Below are 23,257 nucleotides of genomic sequence, written 5' to 3'. Positions count from 1 at the left end.
ACTTTTAGTTCAGCATATGTACATGGACAGTGAGTCTAGTTCAGGCTGATGGGAAATAAGGCTTTAAACTGGGCAAATCATATACGACACACTCCCATCCTACTAACCTATTTATACTTAATTGGCCACTTGAACATAAATAAGAGTTAGCAGGCTTCATAGGCTCACTTACAGAGGCAGATATCCCGTGGAGGAAGGCAATAATGACTTTAATAATTAATGCTACGTTAAATTGGTCACTAAGGGTTGCTGGACAAATATTACGTTACGATAAGTTATAATTATGTAGTTCCGGACAGGCTCCCAATTTGTTACCTCACCAAAAGGAGGGGTGAGAGCTTCTAGTGAATAACAACTCTAAAGTAAATCAACACAGTTAAATTAAAGACTTACACTTAATTATATTCACATTACACTTACAAACAAGTAAAGCAAAAGTATATCCCCAGGTATAATAAAATAGTAAGTACCTTTAGTGACACAGGGTGAGATTAAGAACAACAAAAGAAATAATGAAACAAGCAACAATAGGTAATATATCCTCCTTGGTATATCAATCCTTGTACTTCACCGCTAAGATGATGTCGCCGTGTGAAATAAATCCAGTGAGAGGTCACTAAACAGCCGGGTGAGACCAGACTGACTCACTGGCGGCTGGGTTGTATATGTAGCCTCTGATGAAGCCCGGCTTGTTTCGGTCGAAGGTGTTGAGGTGTTGAAGTGTCGTGATCGACACAGCAGCTGGAATTGAGGTGTTGAAGTCCCGAAGTGTCGGGGTCGTAGTGCTGATGGTTGGGGCTCGTTATTAGATGGAGATGGTGGTTGTGAAGGGACGAGAAACCCGGAACCACCCTTCAAGGAGTACGCTCAAGGGTCTTTACATCTCGTATGGAGTATGCATCTCAAATGTAGGGGGACTCCATACAGGCAGCTCTGCTAAACAGAGTGCAGTCAAAGGCTCTTCGTCTTATTACCCCCTCCCATTTACTAAAAAATCTCGCCTCTTAAAATCTGCCGACATTTTGCACTTCATTTCATCTTATATCGATATATTTATCCTGACCCTTTTAACTCATATGTTAAATTAAATGTTTGTTCTTTGGAAGAAAACTTTGTCATTTTTTTTTACAATTTCCCTTTTGAGGTGCTTGGCACTACATTAATTATTCCATCCGTGTAGAGCAAACACTACCTCTAACTGTTATTCGATCAGAGATTTAATATAACTTTAAGGTAAACTTTAAATGAGATAATTCTTTCAGAATAAATTTATTGGCTCATTTGCTTCTTATTTGTGATTTTCCCTTACAAATGGTCACACAACAAAACAATCCGAATAGTATTGTTAATATACTATGACACATAAGAATTCTAAGCTTAATAAACAACAGAGGGAAATTATATATGCAAAAGGACATTCGATATGAATACAGTGATATTACATATGTTAAAGCGGATATTCAATGAGTCCTACACGTTACACTAAATAAACTAAGTACAGTAAATAGGGTCTTCGGTAATATGTGCCTACAGAGAATCATGGGATATCGCTGGAATGACCTCGTGTCAAACAGGCGACTACTCCGTGAGACTGACTCGAGGTCTGTTACCTGCATAGTCCGTCGACGCCAGTTCCCGATATACTGACATGTGGCACGTTACCCATAAACCGACCCTGCTCATCGGGTGTTCTCTGTAAGAGACAATCTTGAGTGTAGGCGAATATGGTGACGCCCACTGAGTTCGTGGGTTGAGCAAGTCGATAGATCCTGCCGGGAGTTACTCATGATGGGAAGGTGAACTGCATGGAGACTTGTCCGGAGGGTCGGTCCCCCGGACTTGGCGTCGTAAGGTGGCGAGGCGACGCATTCCCGGTTTATGACACCATTGATTGATTGATACATGTTACAGGTGTCCAAACATTTACGTAGTGCTTTATCATGCTGCTAAGTAAAGGATATCTCCATTCTATAAGGATTACACAGTGATTTTAGAGGGAGTGCATAAAACGTATTGTGAGTGCATAAAACTTTCTAACTAAATATACACTCATTTCAGAAACTTTAGATCATTTATAACATTTTACACCCTATTAGAAACTTTGTCTATATACCTTTGTAGTGTTAAGTCGTGAACGGTGTTCTCCCTGCACTGTTCATCACATGTGAGCCTGAAGTGCGCCAAAAATGCCTTATCAGAAGACACAGTGGCCATTTTTGAAAACCGGCATGTACCTGTTGGAGAATCATTGTCCTCAGTAACGGATCAAAATAATTATGTAATAAAGAATACAAGTAATGGCAATTAAAAGTTAACAGTACACTAGAAATTCAAGAATATAAAACAATAGATACATCATGGATAGATATAAATGTTAGATAGCTATGAATTGTTATACATATATTATAAGTGGAAGTAAGAAGGCATTGGGGGGAGAGAGGTAGACACCTACCGAAACTGGCGTAAGTCACTTTCGGTGAGGTACAGTCGCGCTACGAAGTGTTGACACAGTTTTCATAATCTTTCGGACATGGAGCGTAGTCTGGCGACATCTGGCAACTACCCTCGGGTAAACATTCTCTACCGACTTTTATAAAACTACTTAATTTTAAAGTCTTTAGTTTTGCACACTCCTAATAAATATCAGTGATTCTCTTAAATCCAATGAAAACTTAACAGTGTACTCTTGAATGTGGCGAAGAGAAACGTATTGGAATGATAGGCTATTGTGAGGGCAACTACCAACTTAGCGGGCGAACGACCGGGGCACTCCTGCCTCCCGCCCGCATCTTGCCGTTCGAAGCTGTTCAATTACCGAGGCACAGCGAACCACCTGCTTCACTCCCGCTACTCGTTCGCCTGACGCCGTTCGACGCCTTGGTCGACTGAACCACCGAGGCTTCTCAACCCGCTATGGGAGGCGAATTGGTGACCGCCAGCACCTTCATCGTCACACAGCGGCCGAGCCTCACTCTGAACACTTGATTCTACTAAGGCTCCAGCCCTGCTCTCACTCGGGTTAACTCAGATACCGTGGGCTCGTTCTGGGTGCCTTACCTCTCCACTCTCCACGCCCTGGACTCCCGTTACTGCTGTGAACCTGACGCCCCTTCTCCTCCTGCGCCTCCCTCGTCCACCACGTCTACACCACTTCAAGGACGAAGCTGTGCTGCCTCGTCATTGCCACTCAAAAGGACGAGACGCCCAGAAAAGGAAAAAGCCGTGCAACGGGTCATTGCTGAGGCCGGCGTGCTGCAGCCTTCGTGTTGGAGACTTCAGATTGTGAGGCCTGTTTTGGGGTTTTCTGATTAATTTAGAGTAAGCAAGTGTCTAACCATTTATCTTGTTGTTTGTTATCCATTCCGATTACAGCACCCAACACTGGAACTTTGACAGCTATGTAGCCACATTCATTTACAGAATCGCCAGGGCGGAGTAGAGGTCACTTCACTATTCATACCTACAAGTTATAAATAATAATATTCTTAAAATGAATACGTCTACATAGCCTATCATTCCAATAAGTTTCTCTTCGCCACATTCACTGTTAAGTTTTCATTGCATTTAAGGGAATCACTGATATTTATTAGGTGTGTGCAAACCTAGACTTTAAATTTAAGTAGTTTTGTAAAAGTCGGTAGAGAATGTTTCCCAGTGGGTAGTTGCCAGATGTCGCCAGCCTACGCTCCGTGTCCGAAAGATTATGAAAACTGTGTCAACACCTCGTAGCGCGACTGTACATACGGGAGGCAAAGAGGTGCTGGAAGACTATCAAAGATCCTCCCGTATCCTCACTTTCCATTTCCCTATTATCTCATGCACATTAGAGAAGTAGTTCAGTATGCTTTCGAAAGTCAAATTCTCTTACTTAACACACACACACACACACACACACACACTGAGGACCCTTTCAGATGTATCGACTGTTCGCCGAACACTGTCCACTACACGATGGTGTGCATTCCTCAGGAACACTTCCTCTATCTGTATTACCTATATTAAATAAAATAAAACGTTCAAAAAGTGGGTGCATAATGTATTTGTTGCCAGACCAGTGGCTGGAGTTTTTGTGTTCTAGTCTTTTATCCCAGAGGACAGGCCTGTCTTGAAACAGGCTAATCAACCATTCCACGTCTACACCGACGCCCTCCTTTATCACTGGCGAGCAGTAGCCTACTGTGTACGAAGCGGTAATAAGAAGGAAACTGAAGGCCGGAAGTAGCGTCGCCGTCGAGTCGAGACGGTGAAAGATCGACATGTCTGAATGCGTCCACTTAATGCCATGTACGTACGTACATGTCACGCCGTCCAAGGTGTTTTGCCGTGCCGTTTTTTTTTTTTTTTAATGAAGTCGTGACAATGGCGGCTGTGGACGGCGTTCCGTTGTCCTCGGTCGCGTTCGTAACGTGTGGAAGTGTCCATAGACACCCTTGGTTATTTGACAACACGACGTCGTGTCGTGGACGGGCACGGCGAAAAGTCGATAAGTCTGCAAGGGGCCACACACACACACACACACACACACACACACACACACACACACACACACACACACACACACACACACACACACACACACACACACACACACACACACACACACACACACACACACACACACACACACACACACACACACAGACACACACACACACACACACACACACACACACACACACACACACACAGACACACACACACACACACACACACACACACACACACACACACACACACACACACACACACACACAAGACACACACACACACACACACACACACACACACACACACACACACACACACACACACACACACACACACACACACACACACACACACACACACACACAGACAACACACACACACACACACACACACACACACACACACACACACACACACACACACACACACACACACACACAGACAAGACACACACACACACACACACACACACACACACACACACACAGACAAGACACACACACACACACACACACACACACACACACACACACACACAGACAAGACACACACACACACACAGACAAGACACACACACACACACACACACACACACACACACACACACACACACACACACAGACACACACACACACACACACACACACACACACACACACACACACACACACAGACACACACACACACACACACACACACACACACACACACACACACACACACACACACACACACACACACACACACACACACACACACACACACACACACACACAGACAAGACACACACACACACACACACACACACACACACACACACACACACACACACACACACACACACACACACACACACACACACACACACACAGACACACACACACACACACACACACACACACACACACACACACACACACACACACACACACACACACACACACACACACACACACACACACACACACACACACACACACACACACACAGACACAGACACACACACACACACACACACACACACACACACACAGACAAGACACACACACACACACACACACACACACACACACACACACACACACACACACACACACACACACACACACACACACACACACACACAGACAAGACACACACACACACACACACACACACACACACACACACACACACACACAGACAAGACACACACACACACACACACACACACACACACACACACACAGACAAGACACACACACACACACACACACACACACACACACACACACACACACACACACACACACACACACACACACACACACACACACACACACACACATTTTTTTCAAAATTTTCAAAATTTAAATTGGCCAATCAAAACAAAGCCTCTGAGTTTCCATCTGTAGGGTGGGGGACCACAAATGCCCCTAAATCGGCCTCTACTTTTGGTTACAGACCTGAGGGGTCTTGATAATTATAAATTTTACTACATCAGCGTCTGCAACATTCGCGGTCATCGATCAAATTTCCATTCTGTAAAACACCACCTCTCCTCCTATAAACCTCACCTTCTCTTCCTAACCGAAGCACATGTTTCTGAAGCTACTGACAGCAATCTATAGTCTGTTCCCTCCTATCATCTCTTTCCTAAGTTTCAATCTACAACTGGATGTTCCATCTACGTACGAAAAAAAACCAACATAACTTGCTCTCTTTGTGGTGTCAGGAGCTGTCCCACGATCATGAGCTGTCTCCCCTGATCTCCGCATTCTCGGGCTTTGTTCGCAAACACATGATATTCACTGCTTTGAGTCTTTTAATTGGTTATAATTGTTTACCTATTTTCTTAAGCTTTTCTTTCTGGCTCCTTAGAGTTTAGGCTGAAATTTGAACTATATGTCAGCTATTAATAAGATCGCATCAATTGAGAGTGATGGAAAATCAGAAGAGAACTCTGAGGAGGCAGAAGGAAGATTATACGATAAAATAGGGAAGCTTATGAAGCTTATGAAAGGACTTAATGCAGTGAATGAAATATGTTTGTAAATAAAACAATGACGGCTCCCGCATACACAAATCAGGATGGGACACTTCATGATAGTGAGACAGCTTATGAGACCATACTCGTGCCCATAATCTTGATTCTTCAGAATTATCTACCATCAGGAAAGGACTTAATTGTCATTATATCCCTAAACACGCCAGTGCTGTTTATTTCTCACAAAGCTCTTAATTATGTAAAAAATTTTGACAGTTTTAACTCAAAGGGGGAGCACATCTTAGGAGGTTTTAGTGTTCACCATCAGCTCTGGCTCTCATTCTTTCACTGACCAGCCTAGTAAACACCCTACAACTTTGCTCTCCTCAGTGTTCTAGAGCAACTAGCTCAGCAGCCTACATGTGTCCCTGACCTCCTTGGAGACACCCCCAACATTCTAGACCCATAATCCTTGAGTTTATTCTGTCAAACCGTTTTCTCCGTTGGGCTCGTCTGATCACAACCTTGTTTTCGTATTCAGTTATATCGCTCATACACAGCCTCTGAAGCCACCGAAGAGGCGATGCTTCTGACATTGTGCCTCACCTCAGTGGAGCGACTTGAGGATGTACTTTTCCGATTTCTCGTGGAATGATTACTGCTTCCAGGTCAGAGACCCCTCTGTGTGTGCCCAGCGCATTACAGAGGAATCATACATTCCATGTACTTTCTCTACGCCTCATGCTAAAAAGCCCTGGTTCAGTTTCGTTTGTTCTCGTGCTTACAGAGATAAAGAGGCAGCTCACAAAGGTACCTAAGCCTTCACACTCCTACCGACCATGATTTTTACATTTCCGCGCGGAATCACGACAATTCTATTCTTTGACACAGCAAAAACTATTTTATTGTCATGATTTCATTATTCAAGAAATAGCCCGTGGAAAATACCGCGGGAGTCCCCGCCATTTTTTATTTAGTTTATTTAGAGAGCGGGAAATAAGTCCCAGGACAGGCGGGAAAACTAGAAGGCGGGAGCAGTGCGCTATTTCAAATCATATCGATATTGCTGCCAAAGCTGAAATATGTGTGGGATGCATGACCCACTATTACCAAGTGCATGGTGTTAGGTTATTAATAAATAATAAACCATAGCCGTTAGGGCGTTTAGTGTAAGTGTTCCACAGAAAACGAGATGTCAGTTGTGGCGAGTGTTGGCATCTTGACCGCGGAGCGCGGGGCGGCCGAGTAACCGTGGGTCGCGGCCGCACCCATCCTCCTCCTGAGAGACACCACTGTGACCAGACGTCCTTCACCAACCTCCCGCGCCACGTGTCCGTAGTGGTGGTTTTCCTGCCCTGATAGTATCCACAAGCTAGGTGCTGTGTACTGCATGCGAGGGAAGCCCTTGGGAGGCTACGAGAAGGCGGCGTGTTGTTGAGAGATACGAGAGAGGACTGAAGGAGGACCAACGTGGGCGAGGACCACATGGTAGGTCAGGTGTGGCTTCTGCTTCGCCCACCTACAGTTAAGTACACTTATTGCATAAGATGTTTTAAGATAGGTAGCTAGGTTGCTGTGTGCCTGGAATTAATTAATTATTCCTTATTTTCCAGCGAGTTTCCTTGTTGTTTTAAATAAACTTAAGAGCAGGTTCATCTGCCCTTTGCTTATCCTATGAGACGTGTGATTGGTAAAAAATAAGTGACTTAAAGAGGGCTGTGAGTCTGAGAACTTAATTTTCAGATACTTTATTTTATATTTTTTATTGCTGAGAATTTTTCGAGATCTTCAGAAGTCCAGACCTTTCAAGAACCCCACATTCATCAATAGAAAATTCCAAGATCGTGTTTCCTTGAATTCTTCCAGAGCCTTCTGGCACCTTGACAAATTATCACTAACAATTTTACCTCAGCTTTCCTACCTCTCCTATGTCCTGACGACACCCCTGCTGTCACATCTGCTTCTAAGGCTGAACTCTTCGCTCAAACACTCACTAAATATTCCTGATTCCTAACAAGCCCGGCACCTCGATTCTTCTCGATATTCTCCAGCGTTTCCCCCGAGACAAAACCACTCATCATAGATCTTGGGTGCTCTCCCAAGCACTTCATTATAACATATGTGTGACACGAGGAGGCTGTCTGCTCTTCGTATAGCGCTCATCTGAGAGGGAGGCTCGGAGAAGAGCTTCTTCAGGTTTCGGTAAATAGATCTGGGGTTGTTTCACTGAGATGGCCCTGAACATCCTCAGCGAGACTCCTGATATATCTCTCCTTGTCTTTTCCCACGAGAGATCTGGTCCTATTCGGCACTATATGTCCTGATTTCTAGCAAGCCTGGCAGCGGGACTCCTCTCGATATTTTCCAGCGTTTCCCCAGTGGCAAAACCACTGCTAGATCTCGGGCGCTTTCTAATGCACTCCATTGTAACTTGAAGAGTTTTACGTTTAAAGTATGCCACAGTTCTACAGGGCTATCAAGGATGCTGAGCACATTGGACCGATTTGAGACAGTCTCTGCTTATCCATGAGTACATGCCAGGTCTTTCAGCCTCTCGAGATGAAACACAATATGATTACACCTCGAGATTCTTCTTGACCTGACAAGAAGCTTGAGTCTTGCAACAACAATCCTATGATTAGTTGCAAATTATTCGGCACTACGGACAACCTTGCAGTTCTAGAGGATCATTTAACGAGTGCTTGCATGGATGTGGTCAGTCTCCTTAGCTACCCCTCAGCATTACTTTACCAAGTACAGCGGTGCAACTTTATCCTTTGGTACTAAGAACCAAGAATTCTCAACCTCCTGGATCTTGCAAAATTCAGGAGGAGAAAGCTGTTGGATTTCCTAGTTTCAGAACTATGGGGACCAACACATAACTAACAGTCAACACTGCCGGACCAACAGTAGGTGAACCCTCCCTCCTGATCTCGTCACTGGCAGGCCTCATCATCATCAAAAAGTCTTACTACGTATATCCACCTTCAGCGCTCAGAGCTCATTCAATGGGCAAGGCAGTCGGTGATCCTCCGAGAGGTTCAGGACGTTTCAGCGGCTTACAGGACAAAGCCCTCCGAAGGTAAATCTCAGGCTTTCTTCTACGGACTGGCACCGCTTCCGCATCTCCCCGGTGTAAGGATCGATAAACAGATGCGTGAGTGCAAAGTTTACTGGTGCAGGCTGGTGCAGGTGCGTAGTGCGTATAACAAGCGGAGTGTGGACTGCAGATGGTGGGAAGCAGCAGGGGCGACGGCCAGGTGGGTTCTGCCGGCTTCGTGGTGCAGAGGGATGGCGTCGCTTCGGTGCCGGTGCGTTGTGAAGCCTCGACTCTATAACCAACACTCCTTACACCTCCCTCCCCGGGCGGAGAGATGAGAGGTCGAGGCGGTCTGGACATTGGCGATTACGTGTACTCCGACGCGGTGCTGAAGGCGTCGGCAAGGAAAATTGCCAGCTCCAGAGCAGAGTGGCTCGGGGTTCGTTGGAAGGTGAAACCTGTGTCCCCGAAGTCTGTGGCGTCAATCCGGCATCGGGAACTTGCTGATGTCGATGACGTAGAAAGCGACGATTCCTCCAGAATATCCGCCCGCTGGGAAGTTTTACGTGGTAGTCTCGATGTTTACCAATGCCAACCACTGTCCCCGTCCTGTCCCAGCGGTTAGAAGTACGGTCTTGTATCCGTACAGGTGTGCCAATGCAAAGCGGTGGTAGCAGCCTTGCGGAGCGGTTGTAGTACCACTCTGCTTTCTCCCTCCTCAGAAACTGCTTGGCGTCGCACTCTTCGACGGCTGCCTGCCACTCAGGAGGGAAGGCGCGCCGGTGGGCTGGCACTACGGTGCAGAGAGGGCTGCCATACAGCACCTGGGCTGGGGATCGGCCGTCGGGGCGAGGGGTGTTTCGAAGCTCCATCGAACCCCGATCGAAGGCTTTGTCATCGTTGCCATTGATGGTGCAGACTTTGGCGATGAGGTGCTTTGCTTTCTTCACGAAGCTTCCGTGTGGCCGTTGGATTGGGGATAACTGGGGGAAGACAAGACATGATTAATGCCCCATCTCCCTACGAAGGACCGGAAAGCTGAACTAGAAAACTGGGGTCCTCCGTCAGTTCGAAGGCGGATTGGCACACCCACATCCCTGACTATGCCGCGCAGTAGCTTAGTTGTGACTCGTGACGTCGCCTCACGACCGTATTCCGCGATGCATGGCCATCCTGACAAGCGGTCAGCATATATTAGATACTCCTTGCTGGCGTGGGTGAAGAGGTCTGCTGAAGTGTCTTCGAAAGGAGGCAACGGTAGAGGGTCCGACAGCAGGGGCTCGCTCGGCTGTGACGGCAGCATCTCTTGACAGGCGTCACATGCTTGGACCGTGTTAGTGATGTCGCTGGTGATTCCAGGCCACCACACCGTCTGACGGGCCCGACGTTTCCTCACCCCGACGCCCCTATGGGAGTCGTGCAGCCGGGTTAGGACTTAGCATCTGAGCTAGGCAGGGGTGACTATAGTCTATTCATTTGGGCAAGGCCACTCACGGCAGCTTAGTCCCAGCGACTCCACTTCCTCCTCTGGGCTGGGTAGCTCCGAGCGGGATGATGTAACCTGCTTGTCATGTTAAGTAGTCCACACAACATAAAATGGCAAACAAACGAGCAGTTTGTGTTAGATATGCATTTTATGTTGACTACTTAACATTTTATTATTACTACTTACCATTTTATGTTGACTACTTAACATGACAAGTAGGTTACATCATCCCGCTCGGAGCTACCCAGCCAGAAGAGGGAAGTGGAGTCGCTGGGACTAAGCTACCGTGAGTGGCCTTGCCCAAATGAATAGACTATAGTCGGGAACCATATAGCGCGAGGCCATCCTCCGGGATAGGTCAGCACGGAGCTTCCAGAAATCTCGCAGCGTTGCTGGTAAATCTTTCCGGTTTGCTGGAAAACCTGTGGAGATATGATAAATTAAGCTCTGGTATGTGTCATCCTTTTCTGCTGCCTCGCGTACCTCTGTGATGATGGGGTCAGCGTACGGGTCTGTAGGAGTCTCTGAAATCTCGCAGGCCTTGAGCAACATACACTTGCGTACGCGGTGGGCCACTGCAGACTCTACCTCGGTGTCGGCGGGTGTCGGATCGTCAACGGGGGCCCGGGATAGGGCATCTAGAAGTTCGTGCTCCTTACCTTTATGACAGATGGTAGTGAAGACGTACGGTGAGACTTTCTCTTTCAGCCGCTGAATACGGGGAATTTCAATGGAATCCCGCGTGTGGTGATCGAGAATGGTGATAAGTGGCTTGTGATCCACCACCAGCTGAAAGTTAGGAAGGCCTAGCAGGTACATGCGACATTTTCTCATAACCCAGACGACAGCCATGGGTTACCTGCATTACTGCGGGGCGGGGTGACGGGCATGGATGCGCTGGTCGAAGCACCTGTTTGTTGAGCCTTTGTCTCCTCCCGCCAAGCCAACGGGACGGAGTTGGGCGTGTGTCTGGCGAAGGGCTGGGCGTCTGGGCGAGCGTTGCACTGTTGTCGAAATCCCCGGGATCCACCAGAACGTCTGGAAACTCCTCCAGGAGAGCCTTGCGCCCTGCCTCCTCCTGACTTATATCTGCGCTGCGCCGCACTGCAGATATCTGTTGTGGGTAGTGAGCGGGGATTATACGTAAAGCACGAGAGTCATACCAGGAAAGTAGAGCATCGTCGACACCCCGGAACACGCTAATGTTAGTGCATGTCAATGGTAGCTTCTCCGATCGTCAATGTAACGTTAAACGAACCAACAGGGCTCAACCGGTTCTTGTTAGCAGCCAACATCTTTTCCTGGAAGCGTGAAAGCTCACTCTCGCTGATGCCGAGAAGTCTAAGCTGACGTAATCCAATCGCGTTGACCTCGGCGCCGGTATCGGGGGTGAACTGTAACTATCAGTTACTAGCTATAGGTACTTCCGTGCTGGAAACGTTGATTAAGATCTTTGGCGCTTGGCAGTCCGACACAACAAGTCGAACGTCCCTTACCTGTAGTCTCCGAGCTCTTCGAATACTAGGCGTCGCTTCACTCGCCCCTTGTTGAACGCACTTTTTGTGGCACACGCTACTGAAGTGTCCTGTTATGCTGCAGGCGTGACACTTCTTGCCCCAGGCCTTGCACTGTTCCTGGCGTCCCCGCGGATATGGCTCACCACCGCATCCTGCACACTTTGAATCACTAACCTTCTGGTGACGACGAGACATGCTGCGGTGCCGGTTTCTTTTACTCACCACTCTCCCAACCGTCCTGCCGACTCTGGTTAAGTCCGTTTCGGTGTTTATGGCCGACTCCTCGCTGCGACACAACCGCAAGGCTTCGGGCAGGCTTGGGGGTGGGGCGATTGCTAGCAGCTTCCGTCGGAGGTTTTAGTCTGCGACCCCGGACGTGATGCGGGTTACAAGTCGGGAGTCCAAGCAACTGCTGCATAGCTTTGCGTCGTCGACCAGCTCTTTAAGGGTAACAAAGAAATCGTCAAATGATTCACCCTCCGGCGTTCCTCAAGCTTCACGCGCCGCAGGGCAACATTCCGCTGACGCTGGAAGTGTGTAGTGAGGCGCTCAAGAACCTCCCTCACTGGTAAGGTGTCGTCGTCCTCGGCGATCCCGACGGCATACGCCAAAGTGACGCGCATCTCTGGGCTGAGACAGGGGCGGAAGTGTGCCAGCTGGGCTCGTGTTGGCTGGTCCCGAAGCTGCAGTTCTTCGTAGTCTGCCCACGCAATGCGCCACGCCTTGAACTCCCGCGGCGACACGTTCAGTGAGAGTTTATGTGGAGCCTCGGCTTGGGAACGGCTGATGGGGCGGCGCGGTGTCGTTTCCCTGCTTGCTGTACCTTCGTTTGCCGCTCCTTGACGTCCACCGTCACGCGTCGTCAGCACTCGTGATAATAGCTCCTGCATCGTCCGGCGATCTTCTGCGGCTTGGGCTTGCTGCACCTCCAACAATGAGGAGAGTTTGTCGAGAACCTGCGCCGTCGCCACCTCTGGAGACATGTCTGCTTCCGTACCAAGAGCTTGTCTCTTCGTCTGTATGGTGGCGATCTTAAAGTCACTGTGCACTCATCCTACTCACTGCGCCATGTAAGGTTCGATAAACAGATGTGTGAATGCAAAATTTACTGGTGCAGGCTGGTACAGGTGCGTAGTGCGTATAGCAAACGGAGTGTGGACTGCAGATGGTGGAAAACAGCAGGGGCGACGGCCAGGTGGGTTCTGCCGGCTTCTTGGTGAAGAAGGCTGGCGTTGCTTCGGTGCCGGTGCGTTGTGAAGCCTCGACTCTATAACCAACACTCCTTACACCCGGCTACCCTCGAAACAAAAAAGAGGGATTACGGGGCATTTCCTTTTTCGAGGGGTAGTGGTCCCATAAGCATTGTCCTGCAACTTTCATTAGCGGCAGATTCGCTTGTTACTGATGCAATGATGAATCCTGCCGCTCGGTTGCCCACCCCCCGCCCCCCTCTAGAACCAGATCAGAGTCGTGGCTCGCGCCGCGACTCCGACCTCTACTAAAAAAGAGATGATGGTAATTAAGCTGTTTCGACATTCTCAAGTTTATAACTTTGGAAGAAAAGACCATGACTCAATGGTTCTGAAAACTCGTCACCCACCTGATACACACAAAAGGGTGCCATGAGAAAAAACTCCTCTGACAGCATTCATGTCAAAAATTGGTTTGAACTGGCCGGAAGTTGGAGGTTCATTGGGCTTAGCTTGGCGCTCGGTGTGACGTAGCGCCCAGAGGTACTTGGGAAGATCTTTGGCCTCCTGACTTGGCTCTAAATTTTCATAGAAGTAATGTCCCCGAAGTCTGTATCCAGGAGGAGAATCGTGTTTCCTGCTGTAATGGGAAAGATTTCGTCACAAAGTTTTGAATATATGAAAACCTGAGTAATCCAACTGAAATAAACGTAGAAACTGGTCATTACCCTACATATTTGTTTTGTTAGAAACGAAATATAGATATATGAAGTTAAGACGACTGTTTCTGATAATAACTTGTTGCTGTTTAATACCGTATTAGGTCAATGATACATGTTCTTGCCTTATATGACATTATAATTTGATACCTTTTTCTATAACTTGTTTCATTTTATTATGCATACTGCTAAATTGATAATAAAAAGGAATGTTGGGATCATTAATCTTGAAATTATAACTACAAGAAGGATAAAGTATGACATTACTGGTAAACTTTAAAAAAAGAAGCAAAAGATGCTGCAAGAAAATAAAGAATTGAAGAAAACAGCGTAGTTATTTGCTATATAAAAAGAATCTAAGATGCTGACATAGACACAGTACATGGGGAGACGGTGACTGAATGGTTAGCGTGCCGTTCCCTCGTTCGCCACGTCTTGGATGATGCGGGCTCGAATCACACGCTACCACCTGGGATTTTTCAGTCACCGCCAAGTGGCCTAAAGGTCTTTTTCTTTTTCTTCTTCCGGCAACCCCATCTTTTCCGGGTGTGCGTCAAACACGACAAAGGTCGGTTGCCCATATCCACTACGTAAACAAACCAGCCGCCCTGTAGCTATATGGCTTGCAAAAGTAAGGACTGCTGCAACTTTTGCTGCTGTTACTCATCTTATGGACTTATTGTTACAGTTATATGGAAGAAAAAAGCGGCTGTGGGTTCGATCATGGCTTCAAAGACGGGAGGACAGGAGTGTTGAATCAAATCTCGTCAGAGAACTGTGTTGTGAAGACCGGGAGTCCTACAATTTTCATCGAATGGAGAAAGAAGAGTTTTTATTAATTATTGGAAATGGTAGCCCCACTCATATCCAAGCAAGATACTAGAATGAAGGAAGAGCAGCAGCAATAATGAATTATTCATATCTTTTTAAATTCTTTTTGGCGAAGTTTTCATGTGTGGTCCCACAGCACGAGGTGTTCTTTTATCTTGATTCTCTTGGTAGACCATCTTCCACTATTCGTCTTCTACTCCTCAGTCACTACTGTCGTCTGTTTACATACAGCCGCACGGTTGCTCGTATCCCCAACGTTTTTCCATCCGTACGGACAACCGACAACTCGCTCCCGGTTGGGCGTACGGCCAACCGCGGTTGCCCATGGGAAAATGGCCAGTGTGACACCGCCTTAAGACTACTCATATGATGTCCTGCAGACCACCTATCAACCCGGACTCTAGAAGAACTGTCCAAGGGAAATAAAGAATGAGGTCCGGGGGGGCCAGCATGAGCCAAGAAGAGATGGTGCCATTATAAACACTTGCCTGCGCCATGACGGGCTTGAGCCGACCACCAGGCCCAACCAAGAGAGCCTACCGGTGCTATAGGCCAGGACATATTTTTAATTTTTTTTTTTTATTGAAGGCAACTAATGCAGAACATATAAAATTCAAATCCCAAAGTGACTCACATACCTGTTAGTGAAGTCTTCAAGGAAGAGTGGAAAGCTGTCATGCTTGGGCAAAATGGGCACTTCGTCAGTGTCAAAATGTGCAATGAAGCGGTACTGATGCATGTGACGTAGAACGCAGTCAGTGAAGTAGACATTTTCCTGTGCAAACATTTTTTGTCTCTCTACCAGCGTCCACAACCTGGGGTGAAACAATGATTAAGAAAAATTCTTGACGAAATGGTAAAGGTAAAAGAATAAAAGAATAATTAGTCTGTTCCTCTGCTTTCCTCCATCCGATCTCTCTTGTTTTTCTTCCTCCTTTCCCCATGTATTTTTCGTTCTATTTTCTTCGTCATCTTTCACGTCTTGCTTCCTCATTACTGAAACAGTTTCCAATATTTAGCGGCCCAAGATATCAAACTGTCAAAAAACAAGTGATTTATTTGTTTAGGGTTTAGGTCAGCTTAATATTATACATATTATCTTATGTGGATCTGACATGTGCGCTTAAATAGTAATTATTGTATAGGTTATCTATAAAGAGAGTGCCTCTACAACCTACTTCCTCAATAGTCTGTGTCTTGGTGTAAAAGGATAATCTAGCATTCTTTGTTCTACTGTGACTTTTTTTAAACGCTCGCTGCACCTACTCATGCCGTTTCATTTTGTATCACCACTCAGAAATTTCACTTTATCCGGCGAGTTTGCTGTTACTCCACGTCGTTGATATATCTATACGTTTCATAGGTCACCTCTTTTCATTTTAGTGACACCTGCTGATCCATCTCAACGTAGTATTTTTATCAAATTCCGCCACTTCCTGACTCGTTCCTTCCCCTCAAAGATTTTCCTACTTCATTCACGGTTACACTGGGAGCCCAACTCAGGGAATATTTGTTCTCACTCCTATCCCACTGTCGAAAACAGGACAATTCTGTAAAGAAGTTTTCCGCAATTCTATCTACTTTTTTCATGTTATTTGTGACATTGCCATTTGCATGATTTCGCAAACAAATAGGATGTCTGTTAATGCCCAGTCGTATCTTCTTTTATTCCATGCTTCTGCCATACAAGGTTTCTTCAGTCATGCCCATTATAATTTTATGAATATCACTACTCCGTGGTACATCTTCGTGCTGCAGTGGTAAGCGCGGCTAACTACAAATCCGCGGGCCTGGGCTCGAATCCCGGCCTGGGCAGCCTTCGCGTAGTTTCCCAAGCTCTTCAACTTTTCATGTTGAAAGCTGGGAAAAAGTAACTGTGGTAACGAGGATGTTGTTCTGTACTCTCTCCTGGGTTAATGGATTATCACATACCACAGGCTATATACAGATATATATATATATATATATATATATATATATATATATATATACATATATATATATATATATATATATATATATATATATATATATATATATATATATATATATATATATATATATATATATATATATATATATATATATATATATATATATATATATATATATATATATATATATATATATATATATATATATATATATATATATATATATATATATATATATATATATATATATATATATATATATATATATATATATATGAAAAGTTAGCTTCGCTAACTGGTAATTCACAATCTAAAAAGTTAGCTTCGCTTACGCTAAACCGCTAAACTTATAAAGAAATTAGTGGAAGCTAACGCTAACCGCTAACTTTTATATATGAATTTAGCTTTGGTATAGTATTTTGGATCTAAAACCCTTAAAAATAGACGAAGTGAACTGAAATTTCAATATATTGTAGCTTTGGCATACTCCTTTCCAGAAGCTGTCCAGAAGTTTCCAATTTATTTTAAATCCGTATATTTTCCCAAGATTTACCGCAAATTCACGATTTTTTCTTTTTTTCCTTAACTGATATTTATATATATTTTTTTTATTATTTTAAGTTTATTTCTTGTCAGGTGGAATATATCGAATTCTTGTTATTGAATCTCGAGTTCAAAGAGTTGGAAATGAAAGATGCATTACCCTGAAATACCAAAAGTTTTCCCCAATAACTGTCCAGTTCCCTATTTTCAGTGTTTACAGTGGCGCCATTTTCCATTGGCTCTTGCTGCCCCCCGGAGCTCATCTGTAATCCTAGATTACCTAAGATCTAGAGTTGATAGGTGGACTTCTGGACAGCATGTGGATAGTCTTAAGCCACTCGGCGGCGGCTGAAAAATCCCGACTTGGTGGCACCGGGCGGGGCGCGAACCACGTCTTCCTGAACGCAGTGCCGTCACGCTATCCACTCAGACACCGCCTCCCCGTATATATATATATATATATATATATATATATATATATATATATATATATATATATATATATATATATATATATATATATATATATATATATCTATATATATCTATATATATATCTCTATATTTATATATACACACACACACAATGGTGGGCACGGTTCCGCTAATCCGCTAACCGCTAGTTAGCGAAGCTAACTTTTTCGTTAGTTTTTAGCGTTTTCACTAAATTTGAAACAGCTAGCGGACCAATTAGCTTCCGCTAAATGAAGTTCTTCCTCTGCTATCTTAAGTCCGCTAAAAATTCTTACAGGTTTGTTCTTGTCCATTGTGGGCGGACACAGCACCAGTTCAGCCACATGGCGGAATACTTCCAGGTAACTTTTAGGTAAATTACTCCGTAAAATTGGGTTATTGGACAATTATTAGGGAAACTTTTGGGTATTTTAGGGTTATGCATCTTCCATTTCCAACTCTTTGAACTCGGGATTTAATAAAAAGAATTCGATTGTTTCCACCTGACAAGAAGTAAACTTAAAATAATAAATATAAAAGTGTCAGTTATGGAAAAAAAGAAAAATATGCATCAATTTGCGGGAAATCTTTGGTAAAATATACGGATTTAGGATAAACTGGAGACTTCTCTCTCTTCTCTTCTTGTTGTTGCTTACTGGGCTCTTTGTTCAGTTCAGCTGCGACGTTATCACCGTGTAGTCATCACGTTCATTATTGTCGCCTTGTTAATCTTTATCGACGTCATGGAAGGTGACCCGAATGAGGACGTTTTTATTCTGCCTGAGGATGTTGAACCTGTTAAGGAGCCGGCAGCAGATGTGGATGCGGCGGAGGACACTCAAGCTGACGGCCAGAAGTTCCAGAACCCGTGTCCCCACCAGAAGTACTTTGTTCTTAAATCAAGAGATATAACGAACGCCAATGTCTTGCACTTCTGCTGCGTCATGTGCCATCCCAAGAGGACCATCATTAACAGATAGACGGCGAGCCTTTACAACTTGAAGTCACATGTCAAGAGGACACACCCAGTACATGCCAAGCAGATTGTTCATCATCTAATTTTGACATGCTATACCGTTCTCGAAATCTCTATGACTAAGCTAAAACATATTGAAATTTTAGGTCATTAGGTCTGTTTTTAAGGGTTTTAGAGGCAAAATAATAAACCGAGGCTAAATCCATACACAACAAAGTTAGCGGTTAGCGTTAGCTTACACTACTTTCTTTACCAGTTTAGCAGTTTAGCGTAAGCGAAGCTAACTTTTTCCTTAATGGATTACCAATTAGCGAAGCTAACTTTTAGGTTAGCGGTGCCCACCACTGTATATATATATATATATATATATATATATATATATATATATATATATATATATATATATATATATATATATATATATATATATATATATATATATATATATAAAAATATATAATATTTATTATATATAATATAAAAGGACACGAGGACCAATGTCCGCGCAGATATAAATAGATTTTCATTATTTTCTATATAGTGGTTGTGATATTTAAATATTACCAACACAATATAACCTATATACTCCTCCCTTTGTATTCTTATCATGATAATGATTGTGACGATTATTTCATATCATGAAGATAATAATTCTCTTTACTTTATCAATATGATTAAATTGCCAGTCAATATAGTTTTCCTTATTTTTTTTTTAAACTGAAATATGCCCCAAAAAAAACTCGCAATAAAAGAAGAAACAAACATCCAAAATTATTGTCAAGCTAGGACACTGCTTTAAGATTACGCACTATATCAAAAGTAAAGGTATTTTTAGTCTCACCGTCTCAGACTGGGCTCGTTCACGTAGGGTGGTGGGTAAGTGTAGTCAGTAATTTGGACAAATCCTTCTTGAACATAGTGACGTAGGACCAAAGTTATGTTTGGATGAACATCAGTAACGTAGAGAAACACCTGATTAAAACCTTGGGCCCTCAGTAGCTCTAGCCACTCTACCAGGCGTACGGAAAAGTCTTCATGATAGTAATATAGTGCTGGACCACAAACTGCGGGGACCCACATCTTCGCCAACCTGGGGGGGAAAGCACTTCTGTTACTTAGCGATTACGATTCATGCACACGCTGAAATATAAGAAGAAAAAAGATAAACCATCAATAGACTTGGTGAAGTGATTTTAAGACTGCGCTATTTAGTTTCACAAATCATATTTTATAGTCAAACCTCCTTTTTTTTTTTCAATCCAAAATCAATCTGTCAATAAGGACAATCGTCGGTGGTCGCGTTGCCTCGCCCACATTATGACGCCAAGCCCGGCAGTCTTTCGGACCAGGCTCCATGAAGGCCTGCTCCTCCTCCGGTCAGAATCTATCGACTACTGAAGCCACTCTGTAAACGCTCCTTTAGTTTCCTTCACTCAGAATTGTCTCTTACAGAAAGACCCCAATGAGCAGGGTCATCTTCTAGGTAGCCTGCCATATGATCGTATAGCCGGAGTTGGCGTTGACGGACTATGCGGGTAACATATGTCGATTCAGTCTCACGGAGTAGTCGCCGGTTTGACACAAAGTCATTCCAACGATATCAAGTAATACTGTGTAGTTACTTGCCGTTTACCGTTTACCGTTGATGAGGTTTCACGCGAACGCACTGCTGCCAGCGCAGTACTCCGCAGGGCCGTCAACAATGTCGATGTTAGTCTCAAAAAAATAATAATCGATGCACTTATTCGCACCGTCGTAGTGAATAAGTGAGTCTTAATTGCTTTCATGAATAGCCTACTGATGTTCTTTTGATAAACTTGGCATCATCATAGTCACTTCCCCATGGTAAGGTTCGTATTAATATTAATATATTTCCCTTTTATAGTGCCACAAATATCCATTGTGTCTTTTTTTTAATTTATGATATTTTCTTTATAATATCATCATTAAATATCAACGATTATTTCCAACTCACTGAACATTAAACCCACAGCTTATCTTCGAGTCTCAAACATTATTTAATAGCTATGATCGGTTATGTTACGAATTCTCTCAATTTCCCTCTGAGAACTACACAACACTGGTCACTCGCTGAGTGATAAATTGCAGGCTTCTTAAACCTCACACAATTTATGCATTTCTTATCAGGCAAGGTGCAGTCCTTTAATTCATGATCTCCAGCACATTTGTAACATTTTTGGGCTTCTCTATTGTTCTTGGCAGTACCAACTCCTCAAGATGGCCATTTCTCTGACAGTGATAATATACTATTGCATGGTATCTATCTTTCACGATATACACTCCCCAATCTAGTTTTATCTTGTCATGATGTTTATGAATCAGCTCTCTAACAGTTGGATCACATTTAAAAATATAGTACAATGTGCTGCCTGCAGCAGGCTTACTAAAAATCTTCTCAATTTTCCCCTCAACTCCTGGAATCAAGTGTAGGAACTCATTCCTTCTTAAGAATGATGTTTTCTATGCCCTCTCTGGCCTCAACTTTCAGAAGGCTTATGGACCTGATGGAGTACCTCTTATTGTCCTTAAAAACTGTGCTTCCGTGCTGATACCCTGCCTGGTCAAACTCTTTCGCCTATGCCGATCAACATCTACCTTTCCTTCCTGCTAGAAGTACACCATCATACAACCTGTGTCAAAGAAGGGTGACCGTTCCAATCATTCAAACTACCGCCGTATAGTTTTACTTTCTTTTTTATTGAAAGCTTTTGAATCAATCCTTAACCGGAAGATTCAAAAGCACCTTTCCACTTCTAAACTTCTATCTGATCGCCAGTATAAACTCCGCAAGGGGCGTTCTGCTGGCGATCTTCTTGCTCTTTTAACTGACACTTGGTCATCCTCTTAGCCGTTTCGGTGAAACTTTCTCAGTTACGCTAAACATATCGAAAGATTTCGATAGAGTCTAGCACAACTCTGCTTTCTAAATCGCCCTCATACGGATTTTATACTTCTCTCTATTACTTCATCTCCAGTTTCCTTCCCGGCCGTTCTATATCTGCTGTGGTAGACGGTCACCGTTCTTATCCTAAACCTATCAACAGTGGTGTCCCACAGAATCTGTTGTATCACTCCTCTCTTCCTGTTATTCATCAATGATCTTCTTTCCATAACAAGCTGTCCTATCCACTCATACGCTGATGACTCCACTCTGCATTATTCAACTTCTTTCAACAGACGACCCTTTCAACAGGAATTACAAGACTCCAGACTGGAGGCTGCAGAACGCTTAACCTCAGACCTTGTTATCATTTCCGATTGGAGTGAAAGGAACCTTGTGTCCTTTAATGTCTCAAAACTCCGGAAAATTATGCAGTCCTGAAAAATCCTCCAACGAGTGATTACGAAGATGTGATCAGTCTCCTTAGCCACCCATTCTGCATTGCCGTACCAAATCCAGCGGTGCAGTTCTGGTCTCTTGTAGCACGAACCCGTAATTCTGAACCTCCTGGATACTCAAAATTAAGGAGGCAAGAGCTGTTTCTGTTTCGATCAGTGTCAGTAGTAGCATTGAATTTGCCCAAGAAAATGAATGTGTCCCGAGGTGAACACAATTCTAATACCAAGTCGAGTTAGGCGTAGAACATCTCCTTCTCTTCAGTTACACATATCTCGGTAGGAGCATACCTTACAACAAGAGACATGAAGCCCAGTGTGTGCTTCAGGTTCACTCACGATATACGCTCATAAACGAAGTAAGCTCCACCACAAATGGCTGCAGATGGCTGGAGAAGCCTATGGCTACCCCTTAAGACGGGACCAATGGTCATGGCGGAGCAGTAGTCTGTGTTCCCCTTCCCTACTAATATCGCCATTGCCAGACCTCCTCGTCTCAGAGGGTCCCACTTTCTCCACTCTCAGTCTTATGACCTCATCTGATAGGTAGGACAGTCGGTGATCCTCCGAGAGGCACCGGACGTTCCAGGAGTCCATACGCAAAGCCTTCCAAAGGTTAATCCCGGTCCTGCTTCTGCACCACCTCGTCCACCCCTAAACAAAAGGAGGGGTTACGGGACCCTGTTCCTTTGCCAAAAACAAAATAAGAGTACCTTGATATCTTAGAAAATTTCACATATATTGATGGCGTATTTCA

General features: G+C 44.4%; 1 protein-coding gene across 1 annotated transcript; it reads right to left on the bottom strand.

The window, feature by feature from the left end:
* Positions 1–616: 616 nt before the first annotated feature.
* Positions 617–20,227, bottom strand: LOC127010193 (uncharacterized). The gene is made up of 5 exons (XM_050884069.1): positions 19,985–20,227; positions 15,876–16,052; positions 14,098–14,327; positions 2,087–2,234; positions 617–785 (listed from the first exon to the last, which is right to left on the bottom strand). The coding sequence occupies exons 1-5, from the start codon at positions 20,221–20,223 to the stop codon at positions 617–619; spliced, it is 963 nt and encodes a 320-aa protein (XP_050740026.1). The 5' UTR covers positions 20,224–20,227.
* Positions 20,228–23,257: the final 3,030 nt, after the last annotated feature.

Source organism: Eriocheir sinensis, chromosome 42 (genome assembly GCF_024679095.1).
Source record: "Eriocheir sinensis breed Jianghai 21 chromosome 42, ASM2467909v1, whole genome shotgun sequence".
NCBI lineage: Eukaryota > Metazoa > Arthropoda > Malacostraca > Decapoda > Varunidae > Eriocheir > Eriocheir sinensis.
This window is presented reverse-complemented; position numbering and strand designations above follow the sequence as displayed.

Bases quoted from the DNA above. Each gene is read 5' to 3' on its own strand.
- LOC127010193 (XM_050884069.1), bottom strand. From the start codon at position 20,223: ATGTGGGTCCCCGCAGTTTGTGGTCCAGCACTATATTACTATCATGAA. The intron at 14,328-15,875 runs GTATGTGAGTCA...TTCCCATTACAG, and splicing joins CTTGAAGACTTCACTAACAG to CAGGAAACACGATTCTCCTC. The intron at 786-2,086 runs GTAAAATGTTAT...CCCAACCATCAG, and splicing joins GACAAAGTTTCTAATAGGGT to CACTACGACCCCGACACTTC.